This window comes from Peromyscus leucopus, chromosome 8a (assembly GCF_004664715.2).
Source record: "Peromyscus leucopus breed LL Stock chromosome 8a, UCI_PerLeu_2.1, whole genome shotgun sequence".
NCBI lineage: Eukaryota > Metazoa > Chordata > Mammalia > Rodentia > Cricetidae > Peromyscus > Peromyscus leucopus.
This window is the reverse complement of record NC_051085.1, coordinates 27,022,669-27,038,295: the sequence shown is the minus strand read 5'-3', so window position 1 is coordinate 27,038,295 and position 15,627 is coordinate 27,022,669. Positions and strand designations below refer to the sequence as shown.

Genomic DNA, 15,627 nt, shown 5'->3' with positions numbered 1-15,627 from the left:
TTTTTAAATGTGCAAACAAGTTAGAGAGATGATGTAACATGCTAGGGCTGGACTCTGAGCATTTTCTGCTTTTGATGTCTGACTTGACTCAAGAGTGGGAGTGGTTAGTGAGTAAAAGATTCGACTTCAACATTACTAATAAAGTCTCTAGGACACCCCCACCACCTGCTGTACTTCACAGCCCACAAAAGAGGGGTACAGTTGGAGAGAACAATCTCACTAGTTTATGTTGTATAAAGCTTGAACAACCTTATGCATTTGGGAAAAATTTTAGTTCTTTTCTAAAAAAAAAAAAAATACATTCTTCCAAAGGTAAGGCACTTTACTCTTACTGAAATTTCACTGTTTTTTGTCAGCCAAGGAAATGAAGCATCCAGTACACACACACACACACACACACAAAATGACAGGAAACTTCATAAATATTTAAAACAGCTGCTATGAATTAAACATTGGGATAAAGAACCAACTCCTTTATTAAGCACAATGTTTAAATAAATAAATAAACAAGCTCATGACATATATTGCTAGGTAAATGAAATGTTTGCACTAATAACATTTCAGGTTTCTCTAAACATTTACCTTGGGTAATACTTTTAGGTAATTATATTACATGGCTTATTAGACCCAAAGCAACTGATTTTAATGAAACACTTGAACTGTTTTTTTTTTTTAAACATGTAAATGGCTAGATAGGGTTGGTTCAACCATTCTGGAAATAAAGCCATTAGCAGACGCACACACAGAGCCATGTGTGAAGGAAATAGGTCATGTTTTATGTGGGTTTTAAGAAGTAAAGCTCAGGGCTGACTGATGGTGTGCTCAAGGACAGGTTATTTGCCTAGCATGTGCAAGGTCCACCCCTGCCTTTAACCAGTGAAAGCTCAGGAAATATGACAGACTATCAGGGAACACAGAAGAAGATGAGTAAGAGTGAATGCAGCGAACAGGAGCATACTACTAAAATCCTCTATGTGGCAGGTAGAGGCTGGAGGATATTGAATATGAGGTTTTTTGTGTTGTTGTTTGTGTTGTTGTTGTTTTTTCCTGGGCTGCTAAGAGAGACCCTGTGTCAATCAACACCAAAAAAACAAAACAAAAAACCAACCAACTAAACAAACAAACCAACCCACTGGTGTAGTGCTTCCCATGGTTGTCCTCTCTGTGTGGGGTGTGTGTCTTCATCCTTCACTAGACTGTGGGAGAGCACCTGCAGCATGCTGAGCCAGAGATCCTGGGGCTGGAGAGGTGATCTAGAGGTAGCCTACCCTGCCTTTGATGGTCTCCCTGTCCTGCATCAACAGGCACTGTTCCCTCCCTGCCTAAGGATGAGGAAGTTGAGCAGAACCGGAAAGTTGCCTGAACTTTCAGGCAACAAAAGCAGACAGGGACCATCAGAGAATGATGTCCATTGTCTATGCAGCCAGGCTTGAGTCTCTCTAAAAGTCTGTTTCTCCACACCTATAATATGCCCTGATTCTTATCCCGGTGGAATTTTTGCAGAATATACTGAGCTACCATGTATCAAGTATTATCCTTATTATTACTTTTTTCTTTCCTGACCATACCATGCAGGAAAAACAAAACCAAAAACATTTTCAAATGATTTTTTTTTTTTGGGGGGGGGGTTCTCTGTGTAGCTTTGCGCCTTTCCTGGAGCTCACTTGGTAGCCCAGGCTGGCCTCGAACTCACAGAGATCCGCCTGGCTCTGCCTCCCGAGTGCTGGGATTAAAGGCGTGCACCACCAACGCCCAGCTCACATGATTTTTAAAGTTCACTGAAGAAGAAAAAAAAAAATAGAGTCATAGATTAGGCATGGAGACAAGTGTCTACATCTCAGCACTTTGATGGAGAGGGCCAGGAGAATCAGAAGTTCAAGGCCAGACTTGGCAATATGGGAAATTTGCAGACAGCTTTGGCTATGTGAGAGATATTTTCTCAAATACACCCATATATTTGATGCAAATATATGGTGTGTGTGTGTGTGTGTGTGTGTGTGTGTGTGTGTGTGTACGTACTTAATACTTTCTACATGTGTCATTGGATCCTCACCCTGTGAGGTAGGGTGGTAGGATCTTATTTCTATTTTACAGATCTCTCTCTCTCTCTTCCCCTCCTCCTCCCCCACCCACATCTCTTCTTTTCTGTCCCTCTTTTCCTTCTTCCATTCTTCCCTTCCTCCCCTCCTGTTTCCTGGCCACTAAGAGATGAATTTGACCACAATGCCTGCCCCCCCACACACACCACCATGGTCTAATACTGCGAGCAGAAATAAACATTCTCCCTTAAGTCGTATTTTCTCAAGATTTTGTCACAGTGATGAAAACCTGACACAACCAGGAAGTGATGGAGACAGGATGTGCCTCCTGCTGGGTAGCCCCACATTCTCCACTCTATTGCACCATGGAGGTCAAATAAATAATGAACTTAGACTCTGCCTTCCATGATTCCCCTTACTGTTTTGTTTAATATTCTCACAGGAAAAATGTACTTCCAGAAGTTCAGAAAGACATCTTTGTGTGTGTGTGTGTGTGTGTGTGTGTGTGTGTGTGTGTGGACACTCAAGCTCTCTGGAGTTGAGTATACATGAGTAGCTATGCAATCTCCAAAAGTCGCTGATATTAGGAGTTCTATGTTCTGTTGACAAATGTTCTCTCAAATATTTATGGTCTCAATTTCATTATGGTTTTAAAATGATTTAAGACGAAAAAAATGATTTAAGACCTCAACAAGCTTTTGTTTATGTTAATTGAGCTACAGGTAAATGCAAGTTCTTAAGACAGAGTCTTACTCTTTAGCTAGGCTACCCTGAAATTCACTATGTTACCCATGTTGGCCCTTAGTCACAGCAATCCCACTGCCTCAGCTTTCTTTGGGATTACAGATGTGAGCCACCATGTCTGATACTCTGTGGATATTTATTATATCAGAAGTTAACATTTCAGTGTGAGACTGTATCTCAGTAGTAGACTGCTGGGTGAAGGGAAGTTCCTTGCCAAGCATGCACAAGATGCCAATTTTAATTGTCAGTATGCAAAAAAGAAAAAATAAAGAATCCTGCATTTGATTTCTAGCACCAAAAAAATCCTTAAGTTAAAAAATTAAAATAATACATTAAAGTTAACTATTATTGGCATACATACCCTTTTAAAAATGGAAATGACTCCTTTGCATTCTGTTTGTCAGAATATACATGTCATTTACTTCTGGAAAACTCCATTTTATACACTCATAAGAGAATTAGAGTAGAAAAGAAAGAATTATGTCTTAGTATTATTATTAACATGAATTTTTGGCTCATAAGCTTGACCTCTTGGACTAATTGGTACCCACAAGGTTCCCTGAACCAAACTCTGAGAATGGATGCTTGAGAGGGAACTTTTGACTGATCTTAGCAACTTAATGAAGGAATTAGGGCAAACCCCAAAGAAACAGTCTTGATGACATGATTTTTAATTAAACTAGTGGAGAATGATCATTGTTTTATTCAGTAAATACAGTGGGACTGTAATCTGCATTAAATATGCTGGAGAAATGTCTTTTATTTTGTGCCTTGTTTTCTTATATTTAATGTGTTTAATGATAAAGGAGGTTAAGTCATTGGGAGATGAAATTTGAGGAAGACACAAAACAACAAAGACACCACTTATAGAACTGTGATTCTGGGTCGTATCTTGGCCTGTGTAGGTTCAACAGTGAATAGTAATAATAGCAGACACAAAAGTAGTGTGGTTGTGTTGACCATCTAAGCCTCACAATGGTCCTCTGAATGAGGGGACCTTCTCTTTCTGTCTTCCCTCTTCCTCTTTCTCATCCTATTTGATAGAAAGAAAGGTTCAGCAATCGCCCAATCCCATAGCTAGTAAGTAGCTGGAAACTGATAAGCCTCTGGCTCTGAAGTTCACACCTCTCCCACTCTAATGATGGATATCTATTCTTTACTAATCACACTGTTTTTTTTTTTAATTTTTTTATTTATTTTTTAAATTACATTCATGATATTCATTACTTACACTCATGATATTAATCGCATTTGTGGTATTCATAGATTACATTCACAGTAGTCATTCAAATATATATATATACATATATATGTATATATATATATTAAATGTAGAATGTCATTTCTTGAAGGGGGTAGGAGGTTAAATACAGGCTTACAGCACAATGGGAGGACCCCGGAAGGCAGAAGTTCGCTACTGTGCACTGGTTTTTTTTTTTATGACAATGAAGAGTGCATCATGCATGTGGAGGGTACCTGGAACATTCCAAGTACATCCTCATGAACGCAATTCCTCTTTCTCTTCCTTCTTTTTCTATGCAGCAGGTCATCTAACGTCTCTTCCTGTCTGTGCCTCCTCCTTATGGTCCCTGCCTGACATCCAGCCTTTGGTTCTTGAAGGCCCATGAGATAGAAATCATTTTTTCTGCTCTCCGATCCACTGGCATGAGTTCTTGCATTACTTGGCTTAGCTTCACTTTATGGCAGACATCAGATGTGAATTATAGAACTCTCCATAGTGTGGGGGCTCTCCATGGTGAACCCACTCTGCCTTCTGACTGAGACATTCTACCATGGCTTTCATTGTCATTTAATCTGAGTATAGTTTTGTTTTTTGTTTTTTTTTTTTTGCCATAGTTAGAATGCTTTCTCCTTTCATTACAAAAGGAGTTAGATACTGATAATCTTTACTGCTTTATTTATCTATTGTTTGTTTGTTTGTTTTTATTGTTCTAGAGTTTCAGAGTGCCAAAAGATAAAACCGGTACTACAAGGATTGGGGACTTGGCCCCCCAAGACATGAAGAAAGTTTGCCATCTAGCCTTGATTGAACTCACTGCCCTGTATGAAGTATTAGGTGTGGAACTCAAACAACAGAAAGCTGTGAAAATTAAAACAAAAGGTAAAGTTAGATTTGGTTCCAAAGTAGCAAAAATGCTCTTGGCCCTTGGGTGGTATTGGTGGTGGTGGGACAGAACACCAACCAAATGAGCTGAGGCTCAAGTACCTCTAGAGTTCAAATTCTCAACATTGCCTTTGAATGTTTTATAAATCGATAAACAGAGAATATACAGCCAAATAATTTAATTCCCACTAAAGGGAATTGTTATTCAAGGAATTGTAATGCTCATGTTTTCCTCTTTAGAAAACTGTATGTTTGAGAAAGAGACACTTGGCAAACATGTCTATTTCCAAAACCAAATATTCAAAAATGACTTTTAAGGGGTTGGTCTTGGGTGATTACTTTTGTAATTTCATGATGAAATATGGGGTGATTAATAATCTGTCCCCATGTTGACTTTCATTCTATTTTTAAACTTAAATTTAACTTAACTATTATGTATGTGTCATGTACACGTGAGTGTGGTCATATAAGTGCTGCAAGGCATGTATGGATGTCAGAGGACAACTCTCATGAGTCAGTGCTCTCCTTCCACTATGGGTTCCAGGGATCAAGCTCTGACTTTCCAGCTTGGATGGCATGCCCTTTGACGTGATGAGTCATCTTATTAGCCCTACATTGTATTTTTAGCTATTTAACAAAAACATTTTTTTTCTCTGTAAAGAAAATAATGCTGTTGTGAGACGTTGACTGTGCATTGTATTCACTTCCCATATGTCATTTCAATTTTGCAAGCAGCTTGCTTACCTATTTCATCAATGAACTAATTCTGATAACATGATGAAGAATAGATACCCTTTAGTCTTTGCTTCTTTTATTTTCTTGTTCTGGAAATCCAGGTAATTCTCTACTGACAAAGCTTTCCCTTTTAGGAATCTCTGTCCTCTTGTTTAACCTTACAGGTGTCTCCTAAAGAGGCACTGGGAATGAGGATTATTGAGTTGCTATGGTAACATGAGCCAAGACAAGTATGTACCTGATTTAAGTTATAGAGACAGTTTCTCTGTAGGACTGAAGTGTGCCTTTCCTGTCCTTCCCATATGTCCCTGTCATGGTGGACCCTAAAGACCTTCTCCTACATTCAGTTCTCTGGAATATTTTAGCTTAAGGCTTGCAGTGGTGACTTTCTGAGTTCAAGGGTGTGTGTGGTTTCCCCTAAGTCCTTGTGAAGAATGAAGATTTCAGATGCTTCTGTCCAAAGTCGTCATGACGCTTTCTCCAGTGATGGAGGAGGGATACTTTTTGCATAGCTAGAACTCCATGCCCAAGGTTTTAAAAGGGCTGACAGATGTGTAAAGGCACTGACAGATGTGTAAAAGGGCTGACATATATGGTGAAGAGAGAAATATTAAAAAGTTCTTATAAAAGCTGTCACTGTTTAAAAGGTAACAGAGGAAGTTCTTTGTAGTTTTTAAAAATACCTGTAGTTCTTATCCAAGAAACTCCTATCTTGGGTATTTGGAGTCCTTGAGAATACACCTCTTTTTGATGATTAGATGAAAAGGTAATTTATTATGTTTTAAATGGCTTCTCAGTGTCTAGTATCTGTCCTTGAACCACAGGCCCGTCCCTTCTTTTTGTCCACAGATGAATGTTTTTTACTTGATTGTGTCATTCCTAAAGGACAGAGCCCTTGCTTCTGTGGTAACCACCAACCCAGAAGAGAGGTGGAAAAAAGTTGTCGGTAGGAGTTATGTTCATTTCAAACTTAAGGCATAAGAGATGAGTTTAGAAAATGTACAAATATTATCCATCACACACACACACACACACACACACTCATACACACACACACACACACACACACACACACACACACACACACACAGAGAGAGAGAGAGAGAGAGAGAGAGAGAGAGAGAGAGAGAGAGAGAGAGAGAGAGAGAGAGAGAGAAGTTAAAGGTAAGAATACTAGATATCTACTACATTTTTGAAAGACACATTTATAGACCAGGATTGTAATTCTCAAAAAGCAAATATTTATATTCAGCTGTATCAGGGAGTGTTCAACGTCCATTCAGTAAGGGAGAGATAAGTGGTGTTTGATTATACGTCAGAACTTTTCATTGGATTGCACTTCGTCAACTGTTCAAACAGTGCACATGTCCTCATGGTAGTGTTTGTCTTATACAGTAGTTTGATCTCTCTAATTGCAATCATTTGTTCAGATACCTATCCCTGCCGGATTGTTCTAGAAGATAGAGTTATGCTTTGGCTGTGTTGGCCTGTGTCTACTTAATGGCATTGTGGTTTCATTCCCTTAGTAGGTGCTCAATAAATAATCTGATAATAAATGACAATGTAAGAAATCTCATATTTTCAGTTTTTATTCCTATTTTATAGGTTGATGGAAGTGAAGAGCTTTTGTTTTCTTGTTGCAGACTCTGGTCTTTTTGGTGTTCCATTAACCATGTTGTTAGAACAAGATCAACGGAAAGTGCCAGGAACTCGAATACCCTTGATCTTTCAAAAAGTAAGTAGGCCTGAATTGGCCAGTGTAGCAAGAACATACTTAGGCTAATAGTGGCGTTTTACACTCAGACTGTTATAATAGAGTTTGCCAATTGATATGCTGTTTTGTTTTATACTTTGATTTCCTATTCAGGAAGCAAATTTGTTTCAAGGGCTCATAATTTTTATCTCATGGTGATACTTTCTGTGATATTACTGTATCTGTGATTACCTGGCATCATTTTCCTGTCTTACATTAGCTGCTTTTGTGTAATTGAGATTTCAGTTCTATAATACATAGGAGTGGGAACTGTGTATAAATTCCTAGGGAACTGAATCCTCATGAATATTTCATGCATGTATGTATTTCTCAAGCTTTCCTATTTGCAGTGAGGATGTCCAACTCAATTTACCAGTGCCTACGTCCAGAGTAGGCAAAGAAACCATGAAGTAGAATTAGAAAATGATTGCTAAACTATCAAGTTGCTTGTGTAGTCAACACTCAATTATTCATAAGGGGATTATGTGTAGCAATAAAAAAAAAATTCAGCTCAACCTCTGAGCCATCGATGTGCAGAAGAATAGATTACATTTGATAAAGCCTAAGAAAACACAATAAGGAAGACAGGCCGAACAGCCATGGACTACCCAATAGATCCTTTGCAACAGCCTCAGCGTATCAGTTTCCATAATTTCCCAGGACAGCGGAGATCGTTTTTTTCAGTTGACTGACTCAGCCGGTCCTAAGGCTCAGTCTATTTGGTACTCACTGTGCTGTTCCAAATCAGTTACTACCCTTGTTAGCCACTTGCTGTGGGGGCCTTACTCCTCTTTCCTGTCATTGCCTCCAAACTTGTATCTAACATGTCTCTTGATGAATATTCTGTAGAGTTGTTCTGACACTACCTGTTGGACCTGTGTCTGTATTAATAGCCGATAACAGTTATTCTGATTAAGATAAAGCAAATAGAGACTATGCATTCCATTTTTTTTTTCTTGTGTTGGAAGGATGGAGTTACTATTCAAAGATGCATTGTAAAGCATTATCTCTGTAGTGTCTTCCTTAGGTCAAGCTCCTCCAGAATCAATAGAATCTATATCTATGTATCTGTCTCTAACTATATATCTCTATATCTGTCTACACCTATACCCATATCTATCTATGTGGAAAGGGTTCTTTTTAAATTATTTTGTTCATGCAGTTCATGGGATCCAGAAAGTCTGATATATGTGGAACAGGACACCAGGAGAGCAACTTGGGCAAGAGTTGGTACCGCAGTCTTGAGGAAGAACAGTTTCTGTGCAAACCTCGGGCTTTGCTTTTGCATCTTCTCCTGATGGGATGGGGCTCCCCATATCGCAGACGGTGACTTGCATGGCTTAAACTCTGCAATTCAACACTCGGCCACTTCTAAAAAGATACCATTACTGCAGCATCTAGGCTAGTGTTTGACTGGCCCATTGGGGTATTCAACACTAACCAGGTTGCCACACACAGTTTATCATCCCATGGGGAAGTCTGTTGAGTTTAGCTTCATATAAGGTGGCTGAATGGAAGTTCCTCAGTTGGCTGAATACTGACTACTTGTGCTTTCTTAAGAAAAAAAAAAACTTTTTTTTAGTTTTCCCAAAATTTTGATTCTATTTATTTAATTAGTTATTTTTCAGTTTTGTTCTCCTGAACACACCAGAGACTCCTGCAGTCTACTCTCTTGAATTTGTGTTTCAGTTTTGTTCCTATTAAAAATAAAAGGTCTTTAAAGAGTTGATGGGTCGGAAGCGCTCACCAGTTTGCATCTGCTTTGCGTTGTAAGAAATAAACCATGGAGACATGTTGGAAGAAGCATCATTTGATCACCAACGCACAGCCCTATTGTCTGTCCTTCAATTTTGTAAAAGGGGGGGAAAAAGGAAACACCCGATTTGCAGAAACTCACTTCCAGACTCTAGAGGGTCCATCTTTAATGTAAAGGGAAAGTGTCTGGCACTAACCAAAGGTTATCTCATATCAGTTAATTTAATTTTTTTCTTTTACTTGCTCTCCTTGCCCCCCACCCTCAAGGCATGTTGTTCAACCATGTTTTTAGAAGGGGTTGGGTAAAGAAAAATATTCGTTTTACTTTATAGAAAAAGTGCATTTTTTTGCACAAATTTGTGAATCCAATGTCTTTTTGTCAAGACAATCATTCAAATCAGTGTTCTGCCAAAGGGTCTGATTTCATTTTCACTATAAACACACACACACACATATACACACACACACACACACACACACACACACACACACGCACACACACACGTGCACACACACGTGCACACACACACACAATTTATATTTTGAGAAATATTATGGATCACTGATAAAGTATAGAATACCTAAGTTTCCTCAAGCAGCATGATGAAGTATAGTTAATTTTTCTCTATTTGAGGTCTTAAAAATTGAAAGAAAGCTACAATGTTTTCTGTTAATATAAAATTATTAATATAAAAGCTAGCAATATAGATAATTAATAATGTAGCTAAAATATGTTATTTTCCAAGTGAGAAATAGGAGCTAGCACATGGTATTGTTTCAGACAGCACACACATAACTCTTGATATTGGGATCCAACATTAGAGAACATGAGAAAAAGATTCAAATATAGAATTCAGAAATGAATCCCATTCAGCTGTTTAGAAGCCAGGATTTTCTTCTGTACTTAATGAAAGTGAAAAGTGTAGACTGCTAAAATCTAATTGACTTCAGCAGCCTGCATTCAAATGGATGTTTTAATAAGACATGCAAATATTTTATAAGGGGAAATCAAATGAAAATTGGCCGTACACGGAATATTTTAAAATTTGGCATGAAATACTTGATTGAATAACATCCTTCTAATCTCAGATAATTCCTAATTCTTTTTGCTCTGAGTTTTTATACAGTGGTACTTGAAAGATGTGGTCTAAGAAAATTTTGAATTTTAAAAATTGATGTACATCTTTGGTCAGGGATGGATGCTTCAGCCAATAATGTAATGTATTTTTAGAATTTGATGCTATTATTGGCATTTTCTCAGAATCCCTCTGTATCAGTGAATTTCCTGGTCAAAATTGATTCACAGGATAGGACAGATAAGGTCATTAAAGAAAAACCACCATCACTTCTAGGATCCACATGCTATGGTACATCTGATTTTGGAACGTGCAGACAGAGGTCCACAAACCTCCCTGAGAAGGCTTTCTCACAACAGACACTTTTATATGCAAAGGGAAAGCAATAAGCTCTCTGTGTTCTATGAAGCCTGATTAATGATTAACAGGGGATTCCCTGAAGAAAACAACATTCTTTTGCAGCCTGGAGGATTTTATGCCTCAAGGTGTGCAGAGAACTTTAAACTAAGATTGGAGATGCAGGAAGACGGTATCTGGGTTTCATAAAGTGGAAGACTTTTGAGTAAAGGGGGGTGGGCTACAGAAAAGAAACACCTAGTGCTAGTCAGTGCCTTGCGTTTAAAAGGAGGAGCTAGAAAGTGATCTCTCTAAACACCTCAGAGGATACTCTGCCCTCTGCATGCTCCACCTACTACTCAAGGAATGTGTGACCCAGGCTTTCCAACTGGAAGCCCCCTGTCAGGGAGCAGACCACTCTTCCTGTCTTCACAGCTTTTAACAGTTTACCTCTGTAATAGTCTCTACTTGCCTGATTTTTGTGATATGTTTTTTTTTTAATAGTTATTTACTCATTGAAAAAAATTATGTGTGTTTGTGTGGGGGTGTGGGCATGTGACTACAGGGGACCGCAAAGACCACCTGGGGTTCCAGGCAGCTGGGAGCCACCTGTATAGTTGCTGAGATCCGAATTTGGGTCCTCTGTGAGAGCAGTTTATGCTCAACCACTGGAGTCATGACTCCATCCCCATGGCTGCTACATTTTTCACTTTAGTTTATTTTAGTGGAGTCATTGAGTGCTGGTCTTTAGAAGCCCTATTTGAAAGCATTCTTCTTTAAGCTTACCATCAGTAGCTTAAAATGAATATTAGCAACCATTTCCTTCATTTAAAAATATTGTTTCTTGGATCAGACTAGACACAGTATATAAATGTGCAAATACTGGAATTGCATGACATTTGAGTGCACAATGCATGCTGCTGGAGAGGCAGAATGATGTTCTGAGTTGCTTTTACACAGTGAACATCTTTTCCCTGATCCCGTGGAGAGCTGCAGCTATCGTGTGAAATATCCATTTCTTTTACAAAGGAGAATAAGACGAACTTTTTCAAAACTATAACTCAGGTTTTCGTACATATAGTTTTGAAGCTGTTGGTCCAGTAGCACTCAAAACCTCATCCAATGCAGTCTGCATGCCATCCGCATCAGCTTTCACTTACTGATACGGTGGGGCAGGTGTGAAGCTGTACCTGTTACAAACACCACGATCAGAATGCTTGTTGGTTTACCCCCAGCTTGTTTCTCGAATTGAAGAAGGCGGTCTGGAAACGGAAGGCCTCCTACGAATACCGGGAGCTGCCATGAGAATCAAGGTAACTGAAACACTTTAGTTCTGTTAATGTACAATTTTATTATTTAATTATGCTTGTGCATTTTAAAGGCCAACTTAGCCTCCCGCCCCTTATTCTTGTTAGCAAAGCAGATAAAATAAAACAATAAAGCCTCTTAACATCCAGTTTATAGTTTCTCTACAAACCCCTTCTGTCTTTTTCTATAAGTCTTTTTTTTTTTTTTTTCCAAATCCCCACATCACCTATTCTAATCCTATGATAATGAGCACATCATGACTCAGAAAGGTAGTAGGGAGCTGGGTGAAAGAGTTAGGCAGGATGAGTAACAGCAATTGAGTTTTGGTTTTAAAGGGAGCAGGAGCATAGCACTCCAGGTGGGAAGCAGATTAGGGCCCTTGACAAGAGCCACAGTGTTGACAGAAGGAACAGCTAGTGTACTTTCAACAGCCAGTTAAGTGGGTTCCACTGTGCCAACTGGTCCACCCAGCCTGTTGTCATAGGCCAGGTCATGCTGCAGCTAGCCCCTTGTAAAGGATTTAAAAATGGTGAGCCAAAGTTTGGTCTCCCTGTCCTACTGAATTTTCTGCGCTCCTCTTTCTTTGCCTCCTCCCCTTTAGACTCTTCTCTCTCTCTCTCTCTCTCTCTCTCTCTCTCTCTCTCTCTCTCTCTCTCTTTCTTCTCTCTCCATGTTTTCTCCTTTCCTGCTCCTTTTTCTCCCCTTGCTCCACTCCCAATTTCTGAGGTTAGCATCCATGTCTTTTACCCATTTAAAAAAAAGGGGGGGAAAAAAGAGGGTTTTGTTGGAGGAAAATGTGATCAATTCACTCTTTGAGCAGAAGAGCAACAGAGAGTGTAGCTCAGTAGTGGAACACTTTCCTAGCACACAGCGGGGTATAGGGTTCCATCCCCAGCAGCATAGCAAAAGAAATCAAACAAAGAACTATAAGCCAAAACCATCCTTTGGGAAAGTGATTCCAGTCATAGAAACTGAGAAGGATTTCTGACAGAATAGGGCTTATGCTACATTAAAAATGAATCCAGAAAAATAGTACTTATGAAACTAACTTGATTGAGTAGTAATTAGGAGTAGTAGAAATAGTAGGGGTAGTTGGGTTAGCCCATCTCACGGAGTGTTTGAAATGAATGACCTCAGTACCTTGATTCTACGAGGACTCCAAATGTTAACCCGGGCTAGCAGCAGGATGGTGGTGTAGTGAAGGTAATATATATATATATATATATATATATATATATATATATATATATGATTTGGGTTTTGCATTTCCCAGAGGTAACAAATCAGAGGTAACCTTTTGCTTGCCCAGGGATGGATTTATGTGTTTTGTTATGTAATATACCTCTAAACAGCTCAAAAACATCACGTTGAATTTTGAATGGTCTGTTTTAATATAATGACACATTGTAGGGTCTAGGTGACATGCCCAGTGGAAAGTGATTTTAATCAATCTTTTAATTAAACCTTTGCTAATTAAAGTGTGTGAAGATGTTTAAACTTTTTTTTCTTAACCTTGGGTGTAATTTCTCCACGTAAAGGCCAGTCAAATTTGGGGATGGCATTTTTCTGAGAAACAGAGAAATGTTGGCTTTTACTACTTGACACTTTATAGATTACAATTCTTCTAAGGTAGAAAACATATCATACTCTCAGTAGGGAAACAAATGTGCTTCCTGCTAATTCCTTTCTCCCCTTGTGCCATTCAGAATCTTTGCCAAGAACTAGAAGCGAAGTTTTATGAAGGGACTTTTAACTGGGAAAGTGTCAAACAGCATGACGCAGCCAGCCTGCTGAAGCTCTTTCTCAGAGAGCTGCCCCAACCACTGCTGAGTGTGGAGTATCTCAAAGCCTTCCAGGCTGTCCAGAGTAAGTGGTTTCCATCTGCAATTAGCCTGGGAGTGGGTGCCACTCACACTTAGTGGCTCAGTGACCATTGACATCATAGGGCACATGACCAGATGTCTTTGGCTAGATGTGTTGTTTCACAGATGGCAAGGGTTGCTCAAATGCCACGCACCACTTTCCTTCCATAAATAAGCATACCAGAATGTTCTCTTCAGGTGCAGCTTAGGTGCATGGCCTTTAAGGACACAATACATCTAGAGTTAAAGCCTGGAAACTTCAAGTTTCCCCCTTAATTGTGTGAGTCACATAGATCTCTGATGTGGTTTTTCTTGCCAAGTGTTGAAAGTGGCATGCACTGAAGAAGCTGTGAATTACCAGTTATAAGAGCACAAGGCGATATCATGGTATCTATGACCATTTCCTAAAAACTTAAATCCTGGAATTGTGTAGGGAAATGAATCCCTAGTGCTTTGCTGCCTCATTGGTAGAGGGCCACAGGATTCTGATTTGTTGCCATTTTGTGGTTCTGGAAAACTCCAAATTAAGTAATTACTCTTGATTCCTTTCCAAGGAACACAGAGATCTTACAAAGTTTATATACTGCTATGATTGTTCCATTTACTCCTAGGGGCCGTCACGAAAGGAAACAGTACTGTAATGATGTTCAAATAATCATATCTTCATTTTCCAAACTGGAGCACTTATGAATGAATGAGTGCCTTATTAATAATGACAGAGAGGTATCATCCCTTTTGCACAGTAGTGTACTATTTGTTAGGTGTGCAATTTTGGGGTGAATGCCTAAGTTATCTTGTGTCATAACATTTTTTTCTTTCAAAACCCATAAAGATGATAAGAACCACTATTTAAAATATCTCCTCTAAACAACAAAAAAAGCATATTTTGTTTAAAATATTTGTAATGATTCAGTTGCATTATTTTGAATACATTTCCTGGATATGGATCAAATTTGTTGCTGGCTGGCAAAGCAGTGCTCTAAATCTCTGGGAATATTAGATGCCAATGATGATGATGATGATGATGATGATGATGATGATAATAATAATAATAATAAATACCTCTTGGAAGTTTCACTTGCTGATTGGTTCCTCATCCATGCCATAAGCATTTATTGGACACCTGTTATATTCCAGGCTCCATTTTTTTCTATGCCTGTCAGGGCTCTCCTCTTATATTTTGTTCCCTTGACATTAAAGGAGACAAACTTCAGTGTTAAGGAAGCACCCTACCCTTCTCCATGTCTCCATTGGAGGAGAATAACCGTGTGGGAGTTAGAATGGTTTTCAAATCACTGTTGTGTGTCTGCAGACATACTACCACTCGTCATGTGATCCCAGCTGGAAGTTCGCATCCTAGGATCAAGGGTGCCCTGAGCAGCTGCTTCTCCTGATCTCCAACCCCCTCTGTGGGGCTGGCTGCCCAGTCACCATGTCTTACATTTCACTGTAATGGTTACACCAAATTACTTTTTTTTTCTTTAAAAATGGGAAAAGAAAGCAAAGTGTTCCCTAAAAATTTCAGATTTCTCTCATTTATCTACAGATCTTCCAACCAAAAAGCAACAGTTGCAGGCTTTGAACCTCCTTGTCATCCTTCTGCCTGATGCAAACAGAGACACACTGAAGGTCAGCTGGTTAATTTACACTAAATATCCCTAAGAACGACGCACAGTGATTTTTTATTATTTGTGGAAAAACAGTATGATGCTTGTTTTAGAAACAGCCATGTACATCTAAAATGGGAAGAGTGCTTTTAAGGACAGATAGTGAGAAGCAGCCTTTTACCTTTCTTTAGTTTACTAGGTTGCTAATTTTATTAATATCACTAAGGGTTTTAAAGAGGATTTATTTTATTTATGTATCTGCATGCCTGCTTCTATGTATGTGCACC

At 38.9% G+C, this 15,627-nt stretch overlaps 1 protein-coding gene across 3 annotated transcripts in view; it reads left to right on the top strand.

Annotated features, from left to right (window-relative positions):
- Arhgap18 (Rho GTPase activating protein 18) overlaps positions 1-15,627 on the top strand; it is a 214,178-nt gene that overhangs the window by 165,494 nt on the left and 33,057 nt on the right. For all 3 annotated transcript variants that reach the window (XM_028877380.2, XM_028877379.2, XM_037200411.1), the window contains exons 6-10: positions 4,740-4,905; positions 7,287-7,378; positions 11,799-11,876; positions 13,578-13,737; positions 15,280-15,362. In XM_028877380.2, coding sequence (XP_028733213.1) covers positions 4,740-4,905; positions 7,287-7,378; positions 11,799-11,876; positions 13,578-13,737; positions 15,280-15,362 — 579 coding nt within the window. The remainder of the gene's footprint in view (positions 1-4,739; positions 4,906-7,286; positions 7,379-11,798; positions 11,877-13,577; positions 13,738-15,279; positions 15,363-15,627) is intronic.